The sequence below is a fragment of the Marmota monax genome, unplaced genomic scaffold, assembly GCF_021218885.2.
Source record: "Marmota monax isolate L192 unplaced genomic scaffold, Marmota_monax_Labrador192_F-V1.1 WCK01_AAM20220418_F8-fsc00021, whole genome shotgun sequence".
In the NCBI taxonomy this organism is placed as follows: domain Eukaryota; kingdom Metazoa; phylum Chordata; class Mammalia; order Rodentia; family Sciuridae; genus Marmota; species Marmota monax.
The window spans coordinates 24,348,756-24,374,252 of NW_026695228.1; the positions used below are offsets into that span (position 1 = coordinate 24,348,756).

The 25,497-nt window shown below is 51.6% G+C and overlaps 1 protein-coding gene across 2 annotated transcripts; it reads right to left on the reverse strand.

Moving 5' to 3' along the window:
- Positions 1-632: 632 nt before the first annotated feature.
- Clec17a (C-type lectin domain containing 17A) lies at positions 633-13,900 on the reverse strand. 2 transcript variants are annotated; one of them, XM_046437410.2, is made up of 12 exons: positions 13,785-13,900; positions 13,568-13,642; positions 12,498-12,530; positions 12,370-12,420; positions 12,241-12,282; positions 11,954-11,995; positions 11,414-11,557; positions 11,266-11,328; positions 10,087-10,182; positions 9,734-9,885; positions 7,290-7,399; positions 633-4,355 (listed from the first exon to the last, which is right to left on the reverse strand). In XM_046437410.2, the coding sequence occupies exons 1-12, from the start codon at positions 13,825-13,827 to the stop codon at positions 4,223-4,225; spliced, it is 984 nt and encodes a 327-aa protein (XP_046293366.1). In that variant the 5' UTR covers positions 13,828-13,900; the 3' UTR covers positions 633-4,222. The 2 variants fall into 2 exon arrangements, with proteins under 2 accessions (XP_046293366.1, XP_046293365.1); XM_046437409.2 differs by having other exon boundaries at positions 13,568-13,651.
- Positions 13,901-25,497: the final 11,597 nt, after the last annotated feature.

The window sequence follows — 25,497 nt, forward strand, 5'->3', positions numbered from 1 at the left end:
ACACACAGCTTATGGTGTTCAGTCCCCCCTCGGTATCTGCAGGGGGTGACCCCAGTACACCCCATGGACGCCAAAATCTGCAGAGGCCCAAATTCCTTGTGTCAGATGGCATTGTGTTTGCATAGAACCCATGACTTTGAACCATCTCTAGATTATTTATAACACCTAATACAAAACAAATTCTGTGAAGGAGTTCTTATGCTGGGTTGTTAAGGGAATAATGATAAGATTTAAAAGTCTTTGTGTTCGTGTGGTTGTCACTTTTTTCTGAATGGTGTTGATCAGCAGTTGGTCGGATCCATGGATGCAGAACTGGTGGCTATGGAGGGCTGCGTGGGAAGAGATGGGTGTACGTAGCCCTTCAGAAACTGACAAACTACTCCTAGCTCATTGAGGAAAAAAAAAAAAAAAAACAGGCTACAGGAAGGTTTGGGCTGTGTGTTAAACAAAGAGAAATGAGAGAGTCTGGGAGATGGCCAGCCAGCTTGAACTCTTGATCCTCCTGCCTCAGCCTCCTGGGTCACTGGGAGTACAGATGTGTGCCGCTGCACCCAGCTGTATGTGGACTTAAAAATTTGCTGGAATAATAGATTTTACTTCTTCTCACCACAAAAATAATAATAATAAACATCTGAGGTAATGCACCTGTATTTAGATCCATGCAGCCATCCCACAACATATACATATTTCAAAACGTCTGTTGTACATGATAAATACATACATTTTTACTTTCTTTATTTAATATATACAATTTACATCAATTTAAAATAAATAAGTTAATAGTTTCCAAATATATATGAGATCTGGGACCCTAAATTATTTTGTACCTCCAATAAAATCTTAAGAAAAGGTAAAAAGACTATAAGGAGACTTCAGTCCAGTGCCCACAAGTTCTAGTCAACTAAATTCGAAATCCAGCTTCTACCGAACGTGGGTCACTTTCACACCGAGGAGAGGTTGACACACTGGTCAGTGGAGTCACTGCCCATCGAGTGGTGGTTGATTTGGAGGTGCTGGCAGGGAACAGCCACATGCACGGCGGGAGGAAGGGGGCAGGGAAACCAAGGAGCCTGGTAGGATCCAGGGTACAAGGCGTGGTTTTGAGCAAACTACAGCCGCCGTCAACTGGAGCTTACTCCCTCCAGGGACCTCCAGGACCTATCTGGAGCTCACTCTTTGGAGGTGATTCTCCTGGGAGATGAGGGAGCCTGGGCAGGTATACACCAAGTCCAGGCTTTGGTTGAAAGCTGTTCCTGGGAGCATTTTTCCACCCTGAAAATTCCTCCTGGCCACATAGCCAGTCAGATGACTCTCATGGCAGATACTGGCTACTAGAAGTCACTGAAAAAGTGAGGATCAAGGAGATCCACAGGGCACGACCTCATTCCCTATGCACACGACTCCGTTCCTGAGCTGGGGGCAGCAGCGCAGGCCTGTAATCCCAGTGGCTCAGGAGGCTGAGGCAGGAGGATGGCGAGTTCAAAGCCAGCCTCAGCAATGATGAGGCGCTAAGCAGCTCAGTGAGACCCTGTCTCTAAGTAAAATAAAAAATAGGGCTGGGGAGGTGGCTCAGTGGTCAGTGCCCCTGAGTTCAGTCTCTGGTACCCCCCACCACCACAAAAAAGAAAAAAAAGAAAGAAAGAAAGATTCCATTCCTGGGCTGAGGATGTAGCTCAGGGGTAGAGCACTTGCCTAGCATGTGAGAGACCCTGGTTTCCATTCTCACTCACACACACACACACACACACACACACACACACACACGATTCCATTCCTGACCCACCACTTACCAGATAAGAGAAGTTCTAAGAACTTCAGCAGAAGTTCATGGACTACCTAAACGTAGGTGGAGTTCATAAGAATTCTTTCTTCCCTGTCATTGATAATGGTAATTCCATCTTTCCTGTTGCTCAGACTGAAAATCTAGGAGTCATTCTTTCCTCTTTCTCTCACCCACCACCCCCGACATCTAATCCACCAGCACATCCTAAAGGCTCTCCAGAAGTCTCCAGACCGTCACAGGCGGCTCCCTGGTCCTCATCATCAATGTAACAACCCCAGAAAAGCCTCAAAGACAACCATCACCTCACCCAGAATTCAACCCCTAGTCTCCTCTCCTGTCCCAGGGTGTCAGTTTCCAACCACATCACGCTGTTCAGTTTCCCAGAATAACCAGCTGAGATCAGAGCTCCAAGGTCACGGTCCTCGAGGATGATTCAAGTTCACAGACAATCCCTTTGAAAGCAGCAGACGCTGCCGTTGGGTAAATCCTGACTGTGCCACTTACCCACCGAAGGGCCGTGGGTGAGCCACAAGACCCCTCTGGGCTCGGTTTTCCCCAGTATCGAGTAGGGTCGCTAATTATCCTGATTCACAGTCATGGTGAGGCTTAAATACGAATGACTAATTCATGCTTGATAAACTATGACTATTATTATTTTTAATTCACCTAATCTTTGCTCCTCTGGACCCAAAATGGTAAAAGGAAACCTCTCTTCCATTTGCCTGTCTTCAACTAGACCGTTGTGGGAGTTGTGGAAGGGCCAGCACCCCCGTGGGCCCCCACATCCCCGAGCCACTCAAGAGATGTGACCACAGCCCCCTGCTTCTTCTTTTCTTAACACAATATTTTGGAGGAAACTCAAGTTTCCTCTTCTGAGATACGGGAACTTCCCCTGACCCCCAGATAAACAGTCCCTGGGACCCAGGGTCCCCTGGGTGAAGGGCTGAGAACAATACACCTGCCCACTCTGCAGGCTGTGGACTGTGCAGGGAGCCGGTGGGAGGGTGACAGGTAGAGACAGCTGTAGGGGTAGGAGGAGACCAGAACAGAGGGACAGGAAGTGAAGCGGACCCCCCTCCCCCACTTCCCTGCTCTCCTCAAAGCCACCTTTCTGCTCTCAACCCAAACAGGAAGGACTTTGCTACTAGGTAAGGGCACTCGGCGAACAAGAATTTGATCCATTCGATTACAATTCATGGGTTGTCCAAAAGGACCACCGAGTTGAGTTCCTTGTGCTCACACGGGGATAGCGCCAGACCTCAGAGTGGTGTGTTTGGGATGTCAAAATGACCAAAGGGTACTTCTGGTTCTTGATGGGTGATTTGCTTTCCCAAAAGATACATATGTTGAAATCCTAACTCCCAGTTCCTCAGAATGTGATCATATTTGAAGGTTAAACAGGTAACTAAAAAGGTAATCCAGGTAAAACGAGGCCCTTAAGTGGACCTTAATGCAATATGACTGGTGTCCTTCTAAGAAGAGGAAATTGGGACATAGACACCCATGGAAGGGAGACCCATCAAAGACACAGGGAGAAGACAATTATCCTCAAGACAAGAAGAGAAACCAACTTAAATGACACCCTTGATCTTGGACTTACAGCTTCTATAACTGTAAGAAAATGAATTTCTGTTTTTTAAGCTGCCCAGCCTCTGGTATTTGGTTATTGCAGCCCTGTGAACCCAACACCATGGGCCAGGACTACACAGTGAAATCACGTTTTGAGAAGCACTAACTTTGCCAGAGTGAATAGCCCAGGAAAGTCCACCCAGATGTGAGTGAACTTCTACACCACCAAAGACCTTTACGACCCACAAACAGCCCCGGGCAGAGGTAGACAGACAGTGCCCATCACTGTACTGTGGGTCTGACCAAGTCACGGAGTGGCCCAGCTGTACTACGTGGAGGTGGTCTTGTCTTTCTAGGAGTTCTATGGGCCAGGTCTTGCCAGAGATCTGATTCTGTCACATAGCTTGTGCAAAATGACACCCAAGACATTGAGAAAGTGAATGGTCAAGGCTCACCGTGCCCCCACAGCTTCCCAGAAGCGGGTCTGCATCAGCCAGGCGGTCAAGGAGCCCGGAGCCTCATGGTTCAGGGGAGCCAGGGTGTTTTATCCTGGGCTCAGCGTCATGCTCAGAGCCCCCCAGGTTCAATGTCAGACTCAGCATCGCTTCTCAAGATCAGGAAATGGATGAACGTCTTCCACCTCTCAGAAATGGGAGGGCACCTACCACCAAGTCCCCGGCCTCCCTCCAGCTCACCCCTCTGCTTGAACCGGAAGGCCTGGCCTGCACCCCGGGGAGCTGGTCACGTCCAGCTGTCAATCACGTCTTCAGCATACCCCGAGACACAGAGCCTTCTGTGGACGGCAGGGAATTCTCACCCCCAGCAGGGAGGCGCTGGGCCACACACCTCTAGCTTCAGCCCCGGGGGGGTTCAACAGGAACATTTCCGCTCACAAATCCAATATGTAGTTTTGGCACAAGAGAGATCGTTCCAGGTGCCACCGTTGTTCATGCTGGCGCAGTCCTCCTCGTAGATGTTGTTGGGCTCCTGTGGGGCCCAGAAACTGGAGGGAAGAAACAGTGGGCAGAGAGAGGCATGAGCCAAGGGACCCCAGGGGGTTTGCGGGTGCTGAGACTATGCTGCGTGGTTCTGCAGTGCCAAACGCACGCCCCCGGGCAGCGGCCACAACCCTCAGGATGGCCAGTCATGGGGACACATGCCTGGGATCCCGGAAACCCAGGAGGCTGAGCAGGGAGGAGCACAAGTTCAAGTCCAGGCGGGGAAATGTAGCAAGACCTTGTCTTTCAAAAAAAAGGTGTAGCTTTGGAGTGGATGAGCAGGTGGGGGAGGGGAGGAAAGGGAAACCACTGGGCGCGAGACGGATAGAATCATGTGACACGCATGTGTGACCATACTGAAGCCCTCTGGGATGAATCATCAAAGAGCACCAATAAATATTTTAAAAAGAAAAAAAAATAAAAGAGGGGGTAGAGCTCCCTGGTAGGATGTCCCTGGGTTCAATCCCCAGGACCCACAAGACAGAAAAGCTATTGACTTTAAAGAAAGGAACGTGGTGGGAGAGGAAAGGCCATCGTGGTCCGAGGGTCCTTCCATCTGAATCACTCCTTGCCTTCCAGAACCACCTGAAGACGCCACATCATCCCCCCCGCCCCCAACTCACCTGTCCTACCCAGCCCCGTCGGTCACGGTCACGGGCAGCCTCTCCCACCTCCACCGCCCACCCCGGGCCTCCTGAACCAGCCTCCTCTGCCTCCTCCACTTCCAAGGACCCCTCCCTCTGCACACCCCAGTGGGATCCTCCCCACCTTGCAGGAATTGCGCTATTTGGTGTCACACTGTTAAAGCAGGGTCTGACCCGGGGACTCGGGTGCATGGGGCACGTGAAGGGAGGTGCTACAGAAAGGAGAAGGAGCAGGAGCCGGCGGCGGACGGAGAAGGAGGAGCTGAACCAGGCTGTGAGCTCCGCTGAGCACGGCTTCCTCCTGACCTGGAGCTCGAGATGCCAAAGGCCCCCTAGGGTCACCCCACGGAAGCCATCTCTTAGGATTTCATTGGCCCTGGGCTGACCCCCGTGGGAGTAGGGGTAACCTCTTAGACGAGCAGCCTCCCATTCAGCTGAGGACACATTTCCAGAAACATCATGACTGTGAGCCGTTGGCAGCCAGTGCCTCCCGCTGGGGGATGCAGGCACCCCAGGACCTGAGCTGTCCCCACAGTGCCATGCCACATCATCTCTTACAGAGCCGCGCCTCCTATCAGGAATCTCTAGCTAAAAAAAAATCCTGCTCATCAACTCAACAAATCCAAATCTTCCTCTCAAACCTGTGGCCAGTCTTTTTATTTTTCCAGCCATTAACCTAGAGGCTTGATATATTTGCAAAGTTGTGCTAAAAGGTTGAGATGTTGCAATGGAGGAAACCTCAAAGCCACATGTTAGGATTCGTCTGAAATGTCCCCCAGAGTCTCACACAGTCAGAGGTGACGTGATCGGGTCACAGGGGTCTGATGGCATTGGCGGATCAATAACTTGAGTGGGTTATTGGGAGGCGGTGGAAACGGTAGGAGGCTGCACCTAGCTGGAGGATGTAGGTCCCTGAAGCAGATCCTGAGAGAACTTGGCTTGTCCCTGGCCCCGCCTGCCCCCTCCCTCCTTCCTGGCCACCGTGAGCTGACCACTTTCCTCTGCCGTGGTCTCAGCCCCAGAGCAACGGAGCCGGCAGACATGGACCTAACCCTCTGCAACTGAGCCAAAATAAATCCTGTCTCTTCCAAGTTCTCCCCAGGCATTTGTCACGGCAACAAAAAGCTAACCCAGTTCAGGGACCAGAAGCCCTGTCATCATTAAAAAAAAAAAAAAATCACCCTTGTAGTCCAGCCCGGAATTCTAGAGAACTGGGGTCCCAGACCACAAGGACAACACACGCAGGGAAGAGGGGCTTCCCAGAGGGGGCACCAAAAAGATGACCAGGAGCCCACATACCTCTCCAGTCAGGGTCCCCAGGTCCCTCTGTGCCAGGCAGTAACCTTCAGTTAGGTGCTATGGAGACCCTCGAGGGCTTAATGACAATTTACCAACCCAAAGAGAAATTTTTCTATATTTAAAATCAGGATCCACGTACCAGGAAGAGCCAAAGGCTTCAGCCATAAAAATATAAAATAGAATAATAGAGTCCTATTGTTTGTAGCATCATGGATGGAACTGGAGGATATCATGCTAAGTGGAATAAGCCGGGCACAGACAGAGTACAGCACGTCCACGTCACTTATGGGGAAACTAAAAAGTCGATTCTAAGAGAAGAGAAGTGCCGGCCAGGACCTGGGAAGAGGGACGGGGAGGGAGGGACGGAGAAGGGGTGGTCACTGGTACAGGGGGAAGCCGGATAGAAGGAATGATTTCTAATGTTTTCTACCATGAGGGACTAACTGTGGTTGACAATAATTAATTGTATATTTCAAAATAGCTAGTACAGCCGGGCGCGGTGGTGCACACCTGTCATCCCAGAGGCTTGGGAGGCTGAGGCAGGAGGACCACGAGTTCAAAGCCAGCCTCAGCAACCTAGGGAGGCACTTATCAGCTCAGTGAGCCCCTGTCTCCAAATAAAATTCAAAATAGGGCTGGGGATGGGGCTCAGTGGTCGAGCGCCCCTGAGTTCAATCCCTGGTGACAAAAAAAAAAAAACACACACACACAAAGAAACAATGAATATTTGAGGTGACAGATTTGCCAGCTATCCTGATCTGATCCTCACACGTTATATATGGTGTTGAAATATAACACTGTGCCCCATAAATATGTATGATTACATAACAGTGTAACTAAATATATTGTATCAATCAAAAATAAAAATATATTTTTTAAAATTTAAAAAAAAGAACCAGGTCCTGACACCCTCAGCCATGCTCCCCACCTTCTCCTCTCCCCATGCTCAGGGCCCACAGAAGAGACAGACAGACCCCAGGAGCCATGGACACTTGCCTTAACGTGACAGGGGACCCATCCAGCCACCTCCAGTCCCCTTCTCGGTTCTTGTCATTCAGCCCCAACCAGTACACCCGTGGAGAGCCGTGCGCCTTGGCCACAAAATTCTGCAAATACAAACTGCATTCAGCCATCAGTTCTCCTAATGGCCTCGGGGTGAGAGCCCCCCACGTCCTCTCCCACACATCTGTGGCTTCAGAAGGCTGCCCCTGGTCCCCACGGCAGGCAGAGGGGGATCAACACCCTCCTGCTTCAGCACGTGGCGTGAGGGTGACCACACAGCTCCTCGGGCAGGGGGCCACTCTGCTACAGTTTGCATGTGGTTTTTCTCCCTAAGATCCAGGTGCTGGGAGCTTGGTCCCCCACATAGTGGAGTTGGGAAGTGGGAAACCTCTAAGGGGAGGGTCTGACGGGAGATGGATAAGTCATTGGAGGTATCTGCTGGTCCTGGGGAATGGTTTAGTTCCCAAGAGAATGAGTTGTTGTAAAAAGAGCCAGACTGGCCCCTCTCAGGTCTCTGGAGGCATCTTGTCGTATGATCCCTCCCTCTCACGCTCCACAAGTTGTGATGCAGTCAGAGGGGCCATCACCAGAGCCAGCCCCGGGATGTTCGGGACTTTCAAACCTCTAAAACTTGGAGACAAATAAAACTCTTTCCTTTATAAAATACCCAGCTTCTGGTATTTTGTTACAACAACTGAAAATGGATTAATGCACATCTTGTGCCTCATTTTCTCCATTTGTAAAATGGGATGATAACAGGAGCTACCTCCTTGTAGGATAGGATTTGCATGCAGATAAAATAGGTTAATGTTCTTAAAGTGCTAACACAGTGACTGGCACCAAACAATGACCGTGACCTCTTAGCATTTAATATTACAGCATTTGAATAACGTTTTTTAGCAATAGGAAACGATAGGAGGTTTTTCCCCTGGTGTTTTTCCACCCACTCGGAGCCCTAATCTGCATCTAAGTAGAGAAGTTCATGAAGAAAATAAGTGGAGGAGGAAGAGAAGCAGGGGAAGGAGCCTCCTGGGGCTGGTATATCTGGGCTTTGGGAAGAAAAGGAAGGATTTATGTTGAAGACAGAAGATTGGGAAGAACTATGGTTAAAAGCAACTCCTCTCCAGAAAAACTAATTTATGGTGAAGGAAATCGTATCCGTGGTCACAGATGGTGGAAGGATTAACTAGATAGGGGATATGAGAGGACTTTTCAGGGTGGTAGGAATGTTATGAGTCTTGTTTGATTGGCAGTGATGTTTGTCAAAACACAGGCTTCAAATATGTGCATTTTACAGTATGCAAATCACACTCCCACCTCGAGTCTCCAATATGCAGGGAGGGGAGATGGCAGTGGCAAGAAGTTTTGAATATGCAGACAAGGTCTAGAGAGAGAGGAACCCTCCACCTCATCCCCAAGGACCCCCGGGAGGTGGCAAAAAAAATTGGGGAACTCTAAAGAGCAAAAGCTACCTGGACAGTATTTCCTAGTAAAAACTCCAGGGAGGTTTCAAGAAACCAGAGGCCACGGGTGGTGGTGCACACCTGTAATCCCATGACTCGGGAGGATGGCACATTCGAGGCCAACCTCAGTAACTTAGCAAGACCCTGTCTCAAAACTTAAAACTTAAAAAGGTCTGGGGATGTAGCTCAGTGGTAGAGCACCGCTGGGTTCAATATCACGCAAAAACATAATGCTCTGATGTTTATGATCAAGGTCATGGACTTTGAAGACAGCTACCTGAGCCCAAATCCCAGCTCTGAAAGTAGTTTTGAGTGACCAAAAATGAGTTGCTTAGATGTACTATGCTTCAGTTTCTTCAACTGTGAAGTGAATAAATCGCAATTTTACCTAATTGTTGTAGTATTAGGGCTCAGAGTGGGTGGAAAATACCATTAAAGTTGTTTACAAATATTCCAACTTTCCTTCTGGATACTCACAGACGAGACCTTCTTTCCCTATCACCTCAAAGGGTAGGAGTGCTCATGTGACTTGCTTTGTGAGCCTAAGTGAAAACTCGGAGATGATTTGCCTCCTGCGTGACCACTGCTGGGCTATGGAGATTCTCTGTTACTGCAGCAGAACCTTACCTCTCCTGGCTGATACACGGATCTGTAGAGTTGTAAAGACTACATATGCTAATACATGCAAGACGTAAGGCGTTTGGAAGACAGGCACTATCTTAGAGAGAGTCATTCAGTTTCCATGGAAGAGATAAAACTGAGATTTGCAGAGGGTGAATAAACACCATCAGCACTTGAACTCAAATAAAACATATCTTCTTCCCTCTCACATGATAGTGTCTCAGCAAGAGCCTGTAATTAAGTTTAAATAACTCAAAAAGAATTACAAGTTCTCTCTATCCTGGTAAGAAAAGGAGGGGTGAATCCTGGAAGCAATGCAGAGTGGTTCTGAAGGGTTCAGCAGGGACAACTCACGTGCTCAGCAAAGGAATTGATGATGACCAAGTGAGAGTAACTCTCCTGGCAGAACTTCCTGGCTTCCTCCCATGACTTGGTGCTGGGAGAGAAGTAGTAACACCTGCCCTCAAAGGGGAGCCAGCCTTCAGGGCAGGTGATCCTGGTACAGTCTGGGGACAAGAGAGATGCTGTCAGAAGGCTCCAGCGTCTGTGTACCTAGTATGCCACGGACAGTTGTTCAGGCTGTGCCCTTCTCAACTCCAGTAAGCACCGTTCTCATCACTTCACTAAAAATCATTTCCATGAAGTCCTGCAACCTGCTGCTCCGGCCATGTCCCTCATCTCTGGGTGGTTCCCCAAACCCCACTCACCTAACAAACCCCGAAGTTCCACCAGGGACTGGTTGGTGTCTGCTCTGACACGGTCGATGTCCTTCTTCAGGCCAGCCAGCCCCGCCATGCCGGTCACTGTCAGGAGAGATCAAGGGTTGGGAACCCAGAACCACAGCCTCCTGCCCACCCACTACCCCCCACTGACTGCTCCTCACTGCACCCCGGGTCTCCTGGGAAATGGCAGAATTCAAAACCCACGTTCTCGGGGTCCAGGGGTCCTAGAGTGGCTTAGAGGGGGATCCACCCTTGGGGACTTGAGGGTAAAAGGAGAGGTGGGCTTCCTGGAGACGCGTTGGACATGAGGATGGGATTGGGATCGGGATGGAGACGGGGCTCAGGAAGAGAGTGAGTTGGCAACTGCCAGGGGAGGAGGGAAAACAGGCAGGCAGGGGCGTCCCTCTTCCTTTAGACTCTTCTGTGACGTCCAAAACTCTGTATTCATTATGATGTCTGACTCATGACCCCCGTACCTGCGCTGTCCAAGGGAAAGTCAATGTGAACCAAGCCACGTGTTTTTTGTTGTTTTTTTTTTAGTTGTAGATGGACACAATATCTGTATTTTATTTATTTTTATGTGGTGCTGAGCATCGAACCCAGTGCCTCATGCGTGTGAGGCGAGCGCCCTGCCACCGAGCGACAGCCCCAGCCCAAGCCACGTTTTTAAGTCAAAAAGAAACCGGTAAAATTAACTTGGATACTGTTTTCACTTGTCCCTCTGTATCCACACTATATTATCATTTAAATCTGCAACCAGCATTTTCAAATTATTGGTGGGATAGGTTCCATTCTATGTGGGAACAAGTCTTTGAAGTCAGTGTGTGAGTTACGGTGACACCACACATCCCATTTCAGGCCAGCCACATTTTAAGTGCTCAACAGCCACCTGTAGCTTGTGGCTGCCATAATGTCCAGTGGAAGTCTGGACCCACACACGCACAGGCACACACACACACACTCACGCACGCGCACGCACTCGCACGCACACACCCTCCACAGGGAAAAGCACGTGACAAGGGTCATGTCTGATGTGCTCACCACGCTGCCCTCTTGCACCCAGCACAGCAGCCGGCAAAGGGAGATGGGGTTGGGGTTGGGGTTGGGTGTGGGGATCTTGCGGAGCTCAGCGCGGGGAGCGTGAGGAAGGATGGAGGCACTCACCGTTCACCTGCCAGGCCGTCTGCTGAGAGGTCAACATCCCCAGCCTCTCCACCACCTCCTGGTCTATGAGGAAGAGTCCAGCCTGACCCCAGGTCCTCCCGGGCCCCGCCCCCAACCTCTCCCCACGGCCCATCCTGGCCCTACTCACACTTCATCAGGGTCACAATCAGACTGAGGCAGCTCAGGATCAGGGACGTCACCAGCAGCAGCAGACACAGGTACACCTTTAGCCTCTCCTCCTGGTGACACCCAGGACTCTTGGACTTCGGATGGAGCCAGGGCACTGGAGTGGCTGGGGGGCGGGGGAGGGGGGTGGATGGGGACAGAGAGTCTCATCCTGGTGCTTCAGAGTGTGAGGAAGGGACCCTGAGCCTTTCCCCAGGAGCACAGGGCAGAGGTGTGTCGCCCTGTCTACAGGACAGTCCAGAGACAGACAGCCAACGCCCCTCCCACTCAAGGCGGCCTGCGGACCCCTGGGACATAGAACACCTCCATGTCTCCTCCAAGTCCAAAGGGACTTGCTGAAGAGTCCCCTGCAGACACCCTGGCTCCCTGGGGGCCCTGGCCTGGACTCCCTGGGAGGAGCCGAGAGGTTTCTCTGTCCCAGGGCCTCACCCTGGACCTGACTCAGATACACTGGCCGCCCCGAGAGGGGAGGAAGGGAGCCGCCCGGGGGAGGGGGACTCGCTGGTTTGGGACGGCAGGACAGGAGGAGGCTCCCGATCAACGCCTGGGAGAAAGGAGGAGAGAGGTCTATGCAGAAGTTGCCGGAAGATTCTGTCTTCCGAGATCAACAACCGCAGTCAGGATGGAGGGGTTGGGAGGAAACCCCCTTGGCTTCCTCAGGATTCCTTTTTTCCCACATTTTTTATTGGGCATGCAGTTGTGCAAATGGCGGGATCTGCTGTCGTGTCACAGGCGCACACGGTAGGACACCTGATCTGGCCGACACCCCCCAGCCCCCCCACTGCTCACCCAACTGATGAGACTTGCGCGGCACAGGCGGGAGGTCCAGGGCTAGAAGGACCAGAAAGACAAGGGTCATTCCCAGGAGAGTCTCCCCCCCCCCCCCCGGAGCAGGAAGACCCCGGCCCGCGGCCTCACCTGTCATCCTCGGGGGCTTGCTAGGGAGAGGAGGGGTCTCCGATTTCTTTCCTGGGGAAGGAGGAAGGTTGCTCAGGCCCAGGTGGGGCAAAGCCACAGGGCGCCTCTGGACCCCCAGCCCCACTCACCTGCTCTGGGAGGCCTCGGGGGAGCCGTGGAATCTGAAGAAGAGAAGGTCAGAGTCAGGGTTGGGCGAAGGGGAGGGACAGGGTCACGGTGCAGAGACCGACCCCCGGAACCGCCCGGGAATTCCTCAGATAAAAACTGAGAAGTCCGTGTCCCGGAAACCCCTCCGTCCTGGTGAGCCAGGACAGTTGGTGGCCTCGGAGTCACAGGGAGAGCGGAAGTGAGGACGGAGTTAGGTGGGGTTGCATCTGGCTCTGGGATTGGACGAGGGCCAAGCTGGGGGTGATCGTGGCGATGGGTGTGGGAGCAGCGTGGTCACTCAGGACAAGGTCAGGGTACCGCAGAGTCCTCGCCGGGTTTGGGAACAGGTTGAAGGTCACGTTGTGGTTGGGCGGGGATGAGGGGATGTTGCATTTGGGAGTGGAGGTGGGGAGATGAGGAGGGGCCATGTTGGAGGGAGGGGTGGCCCTGAAGGCGAGAATGTCGCTGGTCTTAGAGGAGGCGCTGAGGACCGGGTGGGCACAGAGCTGGCGTCAGAGAGGAGACCGTCCCACGGTACAACCCAGCCCACCTCCTGCCTCACACGGAGCCACTCATGTCCCTGGACCTCAGAAACGGGGGATAGAGAGGCCCATTTTGCATAGGACGGCCACTGCCCAAGGACACCAGGGTGGCACTGCCCAAGGACACCAGTGTGGCACTACCAACCCCAGAAACCTCTCACGGCCTCCAGTTCCCTGGAGGGACTTCACTCAGGGACACCTCCCAAGCTCCCACATTTCTGTCCACTCAACAGACCTTCCCGGCTGGTCACCCACCACACCCAGGTGCCCTCGTCGACTCAACCCCCCAGCCATGGGGCAGATCCCCCAGGTCCCCTGGGATTTCTCCGCTGCTTCATCCCTTCCCTCTCAGTCGAGGTGGTGCCCAGAGCTGCAGGGCACAGTCCCAGTGCGCCTGCCATCGTGGCACCTGGCCTGAGGTGGGTCAACCGAGAATGACCAGGTGGCTACAGTGTCCAGTGACCGACCCCTGGGGCCCTGCTCCCTCATTCCTGAGAGAGCCGTCTCACCTGGCTTGGGAGGAAGGTCCTTGTAGGGTGGCGCCATGTTTTCATAGTCGTCACCGTCACCATCAGACTCCTCCACTGTGGTCCCTCCCAGAGAGAAGGCGAGTCAGAGTCCAGCCACCCTCCCCTCCTCCCTCGGGCCCTGGTCTCTGGCTCCAGATGGCCCCAGGGTGGGGATGCGGGGTCCCCACCGCCAGCCCACGCCTGGTAAGGGCCCTACCTGGTGGGTAGTGGCGCCCGGTGTTGGTGTACAGGGTGCTCATGGCTGCAGAGGACACCAGGAGAGGAATGCCCGGTGCCCCGGCAGTGCCTGTCCTCTATGCTGCCTGCTCGGGCGTCCGGGGCCCCTCTCAGTTCCCCTTTCTTTAGAAGTCAAATGCATGCAAATCCGTCTTGAGAAGAGCCCCTGCGGACCCCATGCCCAAGCTGCTCTCTCTCCCCAGTTCAGATCTCCCCAGGACGGTGACCATGGCCCCACAGCTGGGCGCAGACAGAGCGCCAAGGCCAGGTGGAAAAGTGGCCATCTCCTCCCTCCTTGGACCTCCGACCTAAACAGGAGGGGCAATAAGCCAGTCAGGGGACACCGTGATGAGCCAGAAAAGGCTTGTTACACTTTATTCTCAATAGTGACCGCGTCGTCACTGGATAGTGACCTGGAGGTGGTGATGTTGCAGCCAGACGTGGAAATGACAGGGGCTAAGTGCGCCCACATTCCATAATGAAGTGCTACCAGTGATCTACAGCTGTGTCCTAAGTCACCCCAAAACCTAGTGACTTAAAACAACCATACGCATGTGTCATCTCAGTTTTTGTGACTTGGGGATCCAGCACAGCTCAGCTGGGTGGCTCTGACTTGTCGTCTTTTGCAGGATGCAGTCTAAACGTTGCCCAGATGCCCGTGTTCATTAGGCGCTGGTCACCCGAGCCGAGAGGTGGGATCAGCCGAGGTGCCCCCTCCCCAGCAGATGGATGCACAAAGAAAAGACCGGAGTCTGCGTCCCTCAGCCGTGGAGAAGAAAGGGATTCAGACATTTGCAGAAAAATGCGTGGACCTGGAAGGTCTCCCAGCAGGAGGAACAAGCCAGACACAGAAGGAGGAGCACCTCTCCTTCTCTCTCAAAGGCAGAAGCTAAAAAAAGTCAACCTGAAAGTAGCCCAGTGATTTCTAGAGATGGGGAAGGTGTGGGGCGAGGGGAGGGTGGAAAGGAGGCGAGGTGTGCTCAGCTGGTGCTGGGTGCAGGCTCGGAAATACCAGGCGGAACCTCAGCCGTATACACAATTCATACGTCTTAATAAATTTTTTTCAAAAATTTTGAATCTAAAAATAAATGAACAGATACTTTGAAAGGGACCTCTAAGATAAAGCCTTAGTTGGGATCCCTGGGAAAAAGGCATGATGTGACATTCCATGAAACTTTCTTATAATGTTCAATGAATTCATGGTATAAATACGATATTGATAACTAGCACTAGTTCCTTTTTTTTTTTTTTTCCTGAGCTGGGAATGGAGCGGGGCCTTGTGCATGCTAAGCAAGCACACACTACCACTGAGCTGCAGCCTCAGCCCCAATAAATATAACTTTAAATAGGACTTTTTTTTTTTTTTTTTTTTTTTTTTTTAATTTTTTATTGTGGGTTGTTCAAAACATTACAAATTTCTTGACATATCATATTCCACACTTTGATTCTAGTGGGTTATGAACTCCCACCTTCACCCCATACACAGATTGCAGATTCACATCAGTTACACATCCATTGATTTACAAATTGCCATACTAGTGTCTGTTGTGCTCCGCTGCCTTTCCCATCATCCACCCTCCCTAAATAGGACTTTTAATTAAAAATAAAAGACGTCTCCTGGAGCAGCCTTTACCTGACAGTACTGGGGATCTGCCTCTAGGACCGTGCATCCACCTGGCTCTGGACAGGAGACCTCCATTCTTCCCACGAGTCTCTCCAAAGGGATGACTGGGTGTCCCCACAGCAGGGTGGAGGCTCAGGTGGAAGCCACATGCCTAGCCTCACAAGTCACTCACTGTGTCTAGTCTGTGCTCAGTTTACCATGTGGACCAGATCTGGGTCATTGTGGGATGAGACTACACAAGTGCACAAATGCCAGGATGTGGGGGTCACTGGGTCATCTTGAAGCCTGCTACCACAATCATACGAGCTGAATCTGCAAAACCTGTAAGTTGTATGTGAGTCCCGATGCACAGCCTGGACAGGACAGCGAGAGAATGGATTTTAGTTTCTTTTTCTTGTTTTTGTTTTGCAGTACTGGGGGTTGAACCCAAGCACACTCTACCGTTGAGCTACATCCCCAGCTTTTTTTTTTTTTTTTTTTTTTTTGAGACAAGAGTTTTACTAAGTTGCCGAGGCTGGCCTCAAACTCATGATCCTCCTGCCTCAGCCTCCTAAGTAGCTGGGATTATAGCTATGTGACACCACGCCCAGCTAAAAGTCCCCCAGAGTCTCCTGTTAAAGCCTTGGACCCCAGGTGGTGGAGCTACGGGAGGTGGTGGAAGCCGTAGGAGGTGGGGCCTCGGTGAGGGAGTGGGTTCTGTGTCCCCCACCCTTGATTCCTCAAGGAAGTGGATTCTCACACAGACTCAAAGGATTCGCTCACAACTTGCATTTTTAATTAGGAGGAAAGCTTCCTTATACAGATGGTTCCTGACACAGAGGTCCCCGATCCCATCTTTAGACGCTTCAATTACTGACTTCAGCAAAGTCCCTTTTGTCCAGATGAGGTCAGTTCCAGTCTCCTCGGGGTCAGGACTTAGACGGTTAATCAGGGGAGACACAATTCAACCCACTACGAGGTCCCAGGACTGAATGCTTGGGCACACGGGATCTGAGTGGACCCTGGAGATGACGGTAGGAGTACAAGGAGTGCAGAGAAAGTGGTTCTAGAAGCTGGAAAAAACTGGAGAACAGGCCTCCCCCCCCCCTCCCCCCCGCAGCCGCCAGGCCTTGGTGTAGGCCCCGGGGAACCGATTTGGGTCTTTTGAACTCCAGAACTGGAAGGAACCCAATTCTGTTGTTTAAACCATGGAATTTATGAAACGTTATTTCAGTTCATCTTAGGAAACTAAAACACACCCCAAAAGCTAAGACCCCCGCAGGACCCCTCTTTCGGGGCTTTCCACTAAGAGTAAAAGGAAACGCAACCCAAACTGGCTTAAACCACGAAGAAAATCCTGCAGACGTGGGTCCGAGCTAGAGTTTGAGTTTCGGAGCCTCAAAACAAGAACAGCTCAGGAGGCCGAGGCAGAAGGATGGTGAGTTCAAAGCCAGCCTCGGCAACAGCGAGGCGCTAAGCAACTCCGTGGGACCCTGTCTCCAAATAAAATACAAAATAGGGCTGAGGATGTGGCTCAGTGGGCGAGTGGCCCTGAGCTCAATCCCAGGTACCCCCCCACCCCCCAAAAAAGTGGCTTAAACACAATGGAATCTATGTTCCACTAAGAGTCTCGATATAAACAACCTGGTCTCCTGATGGAAAGTCTTCCCCAGCACGTGGGGACGGGGTGACCCCAGAGGGGCCGCAGATCAGCTCTGCTTTCCACCGACAGCGCACCCCAGGGGCTGGGCTTTCCCCCGTGGTGGGCCTAATGCCACAGGCCTCCCCACCTGCCTCAGGGGTGCATGTGCCCATTCTACAGGGGGAAGGAGAGGCTTGTCTGAGACAGGAGAGCCCATCTGCTCGGCCAACCTGCTAAGCACCGCAGAGCAGCAGGCTCCAGATGGACGTGGACATGTCCAGGGGTCAGGCAAACGGGTCAGAAGGACGGGCTGATGGCATCTCTGCACATCAAGGGAACTCGCTGAGGCGGCTGGGCCTGGAGCAAGGCAAGCCCAAGAAAGGCTAGTGGTCCTACTGTGTACAGACGGTGGACGCATGGCCAATGCCATCCCTCTGGACCCGGCGCACAGTAGGTATTCGGGGACTGGTAGTGGAATCCAGGCACATCCCCTGAGTCTAACATAATGCTTTGGACCCTGGAGAACCCCAGCTCTGCCCCATTCATGCTCTGTGACCTCCGAGGAATAGAACAACATCTCTGATTGTTGGTCTCCTAACATGTCCAATTTGTTCGTTCATCCATTCAACAGATATGTATCAACCACCTACTAAATACTAAGCTGTGTTCTAGGCACCAAGGATTCATCCCCAAACAACAACGATATCCCTACCGTCAGAGCGGTAACCGGAAGAAAGAAAGTGAGTAAAATAAATTACGACATGGTTCAGTGAGGGAGCATTTTTCTCACATGCACAAGGCTGTGTTTAATCGTCAGCACTGCAAATAAACGAATAAATAAATGAGCCAAATATCTTTAGAAAGTTATGTTAGTCATACATAGAAGAAGAATAAAGAAGAAAGCAGGAGAAGGAAATTGGGGGTACACGGGGGTCTCGATAAAAAGAACAATCACAGAATTGAAGTCATGACAGCATAACTTCATAAACAAAAATAACTGGAAATCAGGGAGAGCCTGGGAAGGGGCAAAGGGAGGGGGCGGGAGGGGCTGTGGGGTAGGAAAGACGGTGGATCCGGACGGACATCATCTCCCTAGGCACGGGTGTGACCGCTCGGGTGGTGCGTGTCTACACCGTGTCCAACCAGAGCATTGAAATGTTGCGCTCCACTCGTGTGCGATGAATGGAAGTGCATTCTGCTGTCACGGGCAACTAAGTAGAACAAATAAAAAATCTTTAAAAAACTGGAGATCAGTGACAGCGATATCTGGGAATCCCCCACTGTTTGCAGATTAAATAACACCCACGGGTCAGAGAGAGTTCAGAAGTGAAATTTAAGATATCCTGAATTGAACGGAAGTGAAAACATCTCAAAATATGGGGACGGCAAGGCTGGGTGGGTCATTCAATGGGGGTCCTGGGTGTGACCCCGGCGTGTGTTTGTGTAAATACCACGCAGCTCAAGCAGCCCCAGGAGGAAGATGGATCCCACAGCTGTGGTTTGAAGGTGTGTGTCCCTCCAAAATTCGCATGCTGGGTACTTAATCCTCTTTGTGGCGATACTAAGAGGTGGGGCTTTTGGGGATGTGATCAAGCCATGAGGGTTCTGTGCTCATGGATAGCATTAATGCCCTTATGAACGGGGGTACAGAGAGCTGCCTGGCCCGACACCTCTGTGGCCATGGGAGTGCAAAGCATTGATCCCTCTGGGGGGTGGAGACAGGGCGCCCTCACTGGAAGCAGAGAAGATGCCCTCCCCAGACACAAGTAAAACCTCCTGTGCCTCCTGCTCGGATTTCCAGGCTCCAGAACCGTGGGAAAGAAATTTCTTTGTTGTAATTGATCCAATCTCAGGCATTTTGTTATATAGCAGCATGAATGGACTAAGACGATCGTTAGATGCTTACATTTATAAAAGCCGTCAGGTGCAAGCGCAACAGCGCGCGCGTCTCCCAAGGGCAGGAGGTGCGAGCTATGGGTGGCTCCCATCTCCCGCAGCTCCTCCTGCAGGGGGCAGGCACCCCAAAAATAAAAATAAAATTTTTAAACACCCAAAATGGGTCCCAGTGGCAGATGCCAGCATTGGCCAGCCCCAGGGTAGCCCACATCCGTCAGTTTAGGTTTTTGAAAGGGCAGAATATGCTGGCGGTGGGTCTAGTTAAAAGACCCCATAGGGAATAGTGTCTAAAGCCTTGCATTCGTCCCCAAACAGCAGGTGAGTCACAGCCCACGGGATCTGAGTATTTGATTAGGATGCAGAGAGAGGCTCAGCCGGTTTACTAGCTCAGTTTAAATCACCCAAACAATTTCAGAAAGTAATAAAAACAAAAAATTTAAATGACACTTTACCTTTTAGAAGCAGAACCCTTCTGGAATTTTAACATCCACATTAGCTTCACAGTAAGTCATAATGAGCGTGCTCATGAGGAGGGCAACCCTGGAACCCTATACATTTTATCAACTACCCTAAAACATCCCAGCGGGGCCTCCTTTTATGGCCCCCTGTCCTAGCTGGAGCCCTGTCCTGGGGTCCCAAATCTGACCATTCCAACAACCTAAGAAAAACAGCCAAGAGAGGGCGCGCACCCAGAGGTGCCTTTTCAAACTCCGTGTTGGCTCTCCAACCCTAAGGGCCTGTGGAAAGAGAGCAAGCCTCTGGAATTCTTCATTCTTATCTAGGGGACACACAGGAGAGGTTCCATGGAACATTCTATCCCCAAAAGGGCAAAGGGGGGGATTACAAAGGAACAGGTGAGTGTCACTCAGCCCCAGCGGGTGACGCCTATGCCTGGAGCCACGCCTTGCCATCCCAGCTGGGGTGACGCCCAGGTGACTGCAATGTGGCCAGGCTGAAGGCAGTAGTCACTCAGAACCTGGTGCATCAGGACTTAAAGGCGCTGCATCCAGGGCAGCTCCCGACGTCCAGAAATTCTTGCTGGGAAGGTGGAGTCTAAAGACGGGATGCAGGAGACAGGGGAGTCTCCTAGAAGCCGAGGAAGGGAATTGGAGGCTGTGCCCAGCCCCGTGGAGAGCACCCCCCCCATCTCGGGTCCAGAATCATGAGTGAGACCTTCCAAAACAGCCCCATTTAGAATTTCAAGATGTCCCTTCTCTATTCCCGAACCCAATTTTTCCTTCTTAACAGTTACCACCATTTTGTTGCCATCAGACATTCCGTTTAGGTCACTTCTTAATCTTATTCTTTTTTGGGGGGGTGGGGGGACTCACTGGGGATTGAACCCAGGGGTGCTTAACCACTGAGCCACGTCCTCAGCCCTTTTTATATTTTATTTAGAGACAGGGTCTCACTGAGTTGCTTAGGGCCTCGCTAAGTTGCTGAGGCTGGTCTTGAACTTATCTCCTCCTGCCTCAGCCTCCTGTGTTGCTGGGATTACAGGGGTGGCTACCACACCTGGCTTTCCTAATTTTATTCACTGCCTGTCTACCCCCCCCCCCCCCCCCCCGTTAGGAGCTCTGCTCTGCGAAGGCAGGGATCTGTGTCTCTCCTGCCTGCCATGTGGTAATGTGGTGCTCAGAGAATGAATGAGTGACCGTCCTGCCTGCCAAGTCCTGGTTAAGACGACCCCCAAAGTCAGCCCCCTTCAGGCTCACGTGTCTTTCAAATGCCAGCCAGGCTGGGTGGGTGGTGCACATCTGTAACCCCCATGACTCAGGAGGCCGAGGCAGGAGGATCGCAATTCAAGACCAGCCTCACAACTTGGCAAGACCGTGGAATTTTTAGAAGGCTAGGATGTAGTTCGGTGGCACAGCACTCGTCCAGCTGGTGTGAGATGCTGGGTTCAACTCCCCGAACCACAAAATCAGTATCAAAATGCCACCAGCCACTCTCCCGGAGACCGCAATCCCCAGGCATCCTCAGAGCCTGGATTAGAGGCGAGTGTTCACCCCGTAGGCAGAAGCCAATTTTCCCCCAGGGGCTTACCCTAGACCTGAAAACCCAGAGCATCCCATCTCCCACCCAGCAGACCGTGCAGAGGTGCAGACATCACCCAGAATTTCCATCCCCACCCCCGGGTCCACCTGAGGTTCTTGGGCTTTGGCCACAGAATACTAATAGACCCCCGGGGCGGGCGGCGGAGGAGGAAGGAGGGGCAGGGAGCCCCAGGCAAGAAACCAGGCACCTGGGGGAGCAGCGTGGGGCACAGGAAGCTCTCCTTGTCGGGTGACTGATAGAGGAAAAAACAGGAAGAGTATGTCTCATGGGTGACAGAGACCAGACCCCTTCCCACGGGCGCACACACTGTTTTATGTCACCCTACCATAACACCGTCACCTTCTCATCCCCAACCCTGGGTAAGCACGCGCTGGCTGAAACTCTTGAGCCCTGGGGCCTCGGGAACAAGGAGCCTCATGCCTCCTCCAGGGTCTTCCTGGCTGGGACCCCTTATGCCTCCATGGCGAGGGCTGCTCATCATAGCACCTTGTTTGGCTTTCCAGTTAGACAATGTCTACTTGGAGAGTGACCTTCTAGTTACATGGTGACAGTAAGAGCGAGCACATATTGGGCAATGACAGGAGTAAACATCAAGGATGAATAAACAACATGAATCAGCAAAAGGACTTGTTTTGGACTTGTTTTGGACTTTGCAGTGACTAAGTGACTTTTTAGTTGTAAACATGTTTTGGTTATAGGATGACTAGATAGTATGCCCATGTTAGATAAGTTGATGATGTAACTAGGTAGTGTGCTTATGTTAGATAAGTTAGACATAAACAAGTTTGTTGTAAACATATAGAGTATATAAGCGCGAGGGAAACTCCATGTATTTGCTCACAATCAACTCTCATCGCCTGAGAGTAAGATCGTGCAGTGTGAGCCAGTCACCTCGTGTATTGCTTTGTGTGGTGTGCGAATAAACCAGCATTTCAAAAGGCAATCGAGTTCGTGCTTGGTGTTCGCGTACGTCGCGGTCCGGGGTCCAGTGCAGATATCCGGAAGGGAACTCCTGGTAACCAGACAAGGCTGAGAAGCTGCTCGTGACAGGCACCTACTAGGTGCCAGGCAGTGGGAACTTTTCATGCAACCATCTGACTGATCCCCCCAAATGCCCTCTTCAATTATTCATTTGGGGTTTGTTTGACAAATATTCAGCCCCTTGAATCTGTCTGTTTTTTGTTGCTATGACAGAATACCTGAGACTGTGTAGCTTATAAAGTAGAAAGTTTTATTTAGATCATGGTTTCAGAGACCAGAGGCTGGAGTGTCCAAGGGCATGATACCCACATCTGGGGAGGGCTTTTTGGCTCCATCATATCATGGCAGAGGGTACCCATGGTGAGATGAGCCAGCTCACCAGAGAGAGCTTGTTTTTCCAAACAAAGTCATTCCCTCCATTCACGAGGGTTCCTCCCCAAAACTAAATCACCTCTAGCTGAGCATGGGTGGCACATGCCTGTTATCCCAGCAGCTCTGGAGGCTGAGGCAGGAGGATTTCGAGTTCAAGGCCAGCCTCAGCAACTTAATGAGGCCCTAAGCAACTGGGTGAGACCCTGTCTCAAAATAAGAAACAAAAAGGGCTGGGGATGTGGCTCAGTGGTCGAGAGCCCCTGAGTTCAATGCCAGGTTTCCCAAAAAATATATATATATATATATTTTAAATCACCTCTAAAGGTTTCCGTCTCTTCACTACCATTAACATGACTTTGGGGATTAAGTTTCCAACATATGAAATTTGGGGACACACTTAAATCCCAGCCTACGTCTGTGGGCCTGCCCCATGCTAGGTGAGGAAGGAATAAGTCAGTCAACAAGACAGACAAAATCTGCTCCTGAGACTGACAAAATAACACAAGATCAACGAGTCAGATGGGTTCCGTTTAGACAGTGATAAATGTTAAGAAGAAAAATAAAACCATGAACAGGGTGGGGGCGCCGGGGGGTTCCTGTCCCGGAACACTAGGAGGTGGGTATTACTGATTTCATTTCACAAATGAATGAACAGAGTTTCTAAGAGAGGAAGTCACTTCTGGCAGTGGCAAAGGAAGTGGGACCTTAATTTGCCTTTGTGGATTTCCTCCCAGCTTTGATCTCTGGATGATCCACTAAAGCACAGAGAAAAAGAAGTCAGGGAGGAGGGGGGACACCCAGGACTGGGCAGGGCTGCCTGGGGCAGCTGTGCAACCCGTGCACTGCACAACTCCAGGAGCGCCATCCACAAAGACCACGGTATGAAGGCTGCACCCCCAGGGTCAGGAAGATCTAGCCCAGAGATTCTTGTGAGGTGGTCCCCAGACCAGCAACCTCACCATTACCTGAGAATACGCTAGAAATACAGATTCTGGGGGGCCACCCCTGACCTCCTGGTGGACCGAGTCCAGTTCTTATTCCACATGAAACAGAACCATGGGAGGGTTCTGTTTCATGCTGGCAAGAGGTGATGATGCCTCCCATGGGGCTGGTGGCCATGGAGAGGACAGGGAGAGTCACATTCTGCACAAACATTAACAGTGCAGCCAATTTGCTGATGGCTCCTGCTATGACGGACTATGTCACCACTGTCCCAAAGCAATGGGGCCAAGTGACCATGGATTGAAACCAGGAAGAAAAATAAACCTTTCCTCTTTATAAGCTGATTGTCTCAGGTGTTTTGTCAGAGTGACACAAAGCTGACCAACACAGTGGGTAAGGAGAAGAATGCACTTAACTGATGTCACAAGCCCAGTACTGTGATAAGTACTTAACACGCTTTGTCCAACTCTGTTGTGACTGAGCTACACCATTAACAGACCAAACACATCTGTGTCCTTCCAGAGTCAGATGTATTGAATAACAACAAATCCGCCGAGTACACCTCTTTCAGCAGTTGCCATTCACCAAATACTTGTGGGTCCCCTGTTGTCACAGCGGAGCAATTACCGGTTCTTTTATTCCAGTCTGAACTACTAATATCTGTAAGGCTCAAGTCACACAGCACACTTCACACCACTTAGATAGATAGATAAAATTATGCATATATATGATACAGGAAACTCACAGGTTCCGGAGACTGAACAGAGAGCAAAGGCACAGAGCAGATACACATGCAAAGACTCAGTGTAGGTGATCTAGAAAGATCAGGAACCAGCCCAAGAACTGCGCAGAGCTGTCAAAGTGCAGGAACTTGTGGGGTGTGGTGGCGCATGCCTGTCATCCCAGCAGCTGGGGAGGCTGAGGCAGAAGGATCGCAAGTTCAAAGCCAGCCTCAGCGACAGCAAGGCCCTAAGCAACTCAGTGAGAAACGTGTCTCTAAATAAAAGGGCTTCATGGTTAAGCACCCTTGGGTTCAATTCCGAATACAAAACAAAACAAAAAAACAAGTGCAGGAACCCAATCTAGTCTAGGCCAAGGTCCTGATGGATGGCAGTCTCAGGGAGTCAGCCTGAAGGGCCAGCTTGGAGTGGGCCAGTGTGGTCATCACCAGTAGGAGAAACCACACTCTGCTGAAGCCCAAAGACAGCGAATTGGAGGCGCATCGCTGTGGTGACTTTGTTGGGCAAGGCTCCTGGCAAGTGACCAGGTGACCAGGTCAGGGTGCCGCCACATCCCGTCTTGGGGTACGCCTCCTGTTATGGGTCTCGAGAGAGGGGTTGCTTCATTGGGTGGCCTGGATGTGGGTCTGACATGTCCTCGCATCTGTGTGCTTCTGATTAACTGGCTAAGTTCACAGGTGGTCATTTTATTAGGACATTTCATTTATCCCTTCGTGCCCTATGATGGGGCCGGGCAGATGGTGGCTGTCCCCTTGCACAGACAGGGCCCGGGGTCGCCCCACCTCAGCACTTACACTCAGAATGGAGTCACTGGCGCAGACTGCCCGCCTTGGGGGCTCCGGGCTGCCTCCCCCTGGCTCTCCCGTGGTCTCCTCCAGCATCCAAATGACGCGAATCTGGCTGTGCCGCTGCCCATGACCAAGTCCCAAGCCTGGACGCTGCTTTGGAGGGTGAGAGGATTGACCCACCGGAGTTGAAGTAGGAAAAAGGACAAATGCCCTTGCGTGTTAGTTTACTGGTGTCACCAAGCGCCCCAACCAGGTGGCTGTAAAAAAAAAAAAAAAAAAAAACAGATGTCTGGTGTGACAGTTCTGGGGTGTTGGCGGCGCCCCCTGTGTGAAGGCTCTGGGGGAGCCGCCTTGCACCCCCCCCCAGCCTCTGGTGGCTGCCTGTGACCCTTGGCTTGTACACCCCGCTCAGCCTCAGCCTCCGTCGGGATGCGGTTTCCTTCCCGGGTGCGCGTCACCGCCAACCTTCCTCCTCTGCTAAGGACCCGCCGCTGGACCAGGATGACCGCCGCGTTGGTATGACCTCATTTTAACTTCATTACACCGTGCAAAGACCCTATTTCCAAATAAGGTCACCATTCAGGGGCTGCTTCCTAAGGGGTTAGGACTTCATCTGTATTTTGGAGGACACGATTCAACCCGCAATACCTCGTTAAATAAAATCTTTCCAT

Excerpts from the sequence above, each read along its gene's own strand:
- Clec17a (XM_046437409.2), bottom strand. The coding sequence starts at position 13,827 with ATGAGCACCCTGTACACCAACACCGGGCGCCACTACCCACCAG. Across the intron at positions 13,652-13,784 it reads CGGGCGCCACTACCCACCAG|GGACCACAGTGGAGGAGTCT; the intron begins GTAGGGCCCTTA and ends TCTCTCTGGGAG. Across the intron at positions 10,183-11,265 it reads GACGGCCTGGCAGGTGAACG|TGACCGGCATGGCGGGGCTG; the intron begins GTGAGTGCCTCC and ends CTCTCCTGACAG.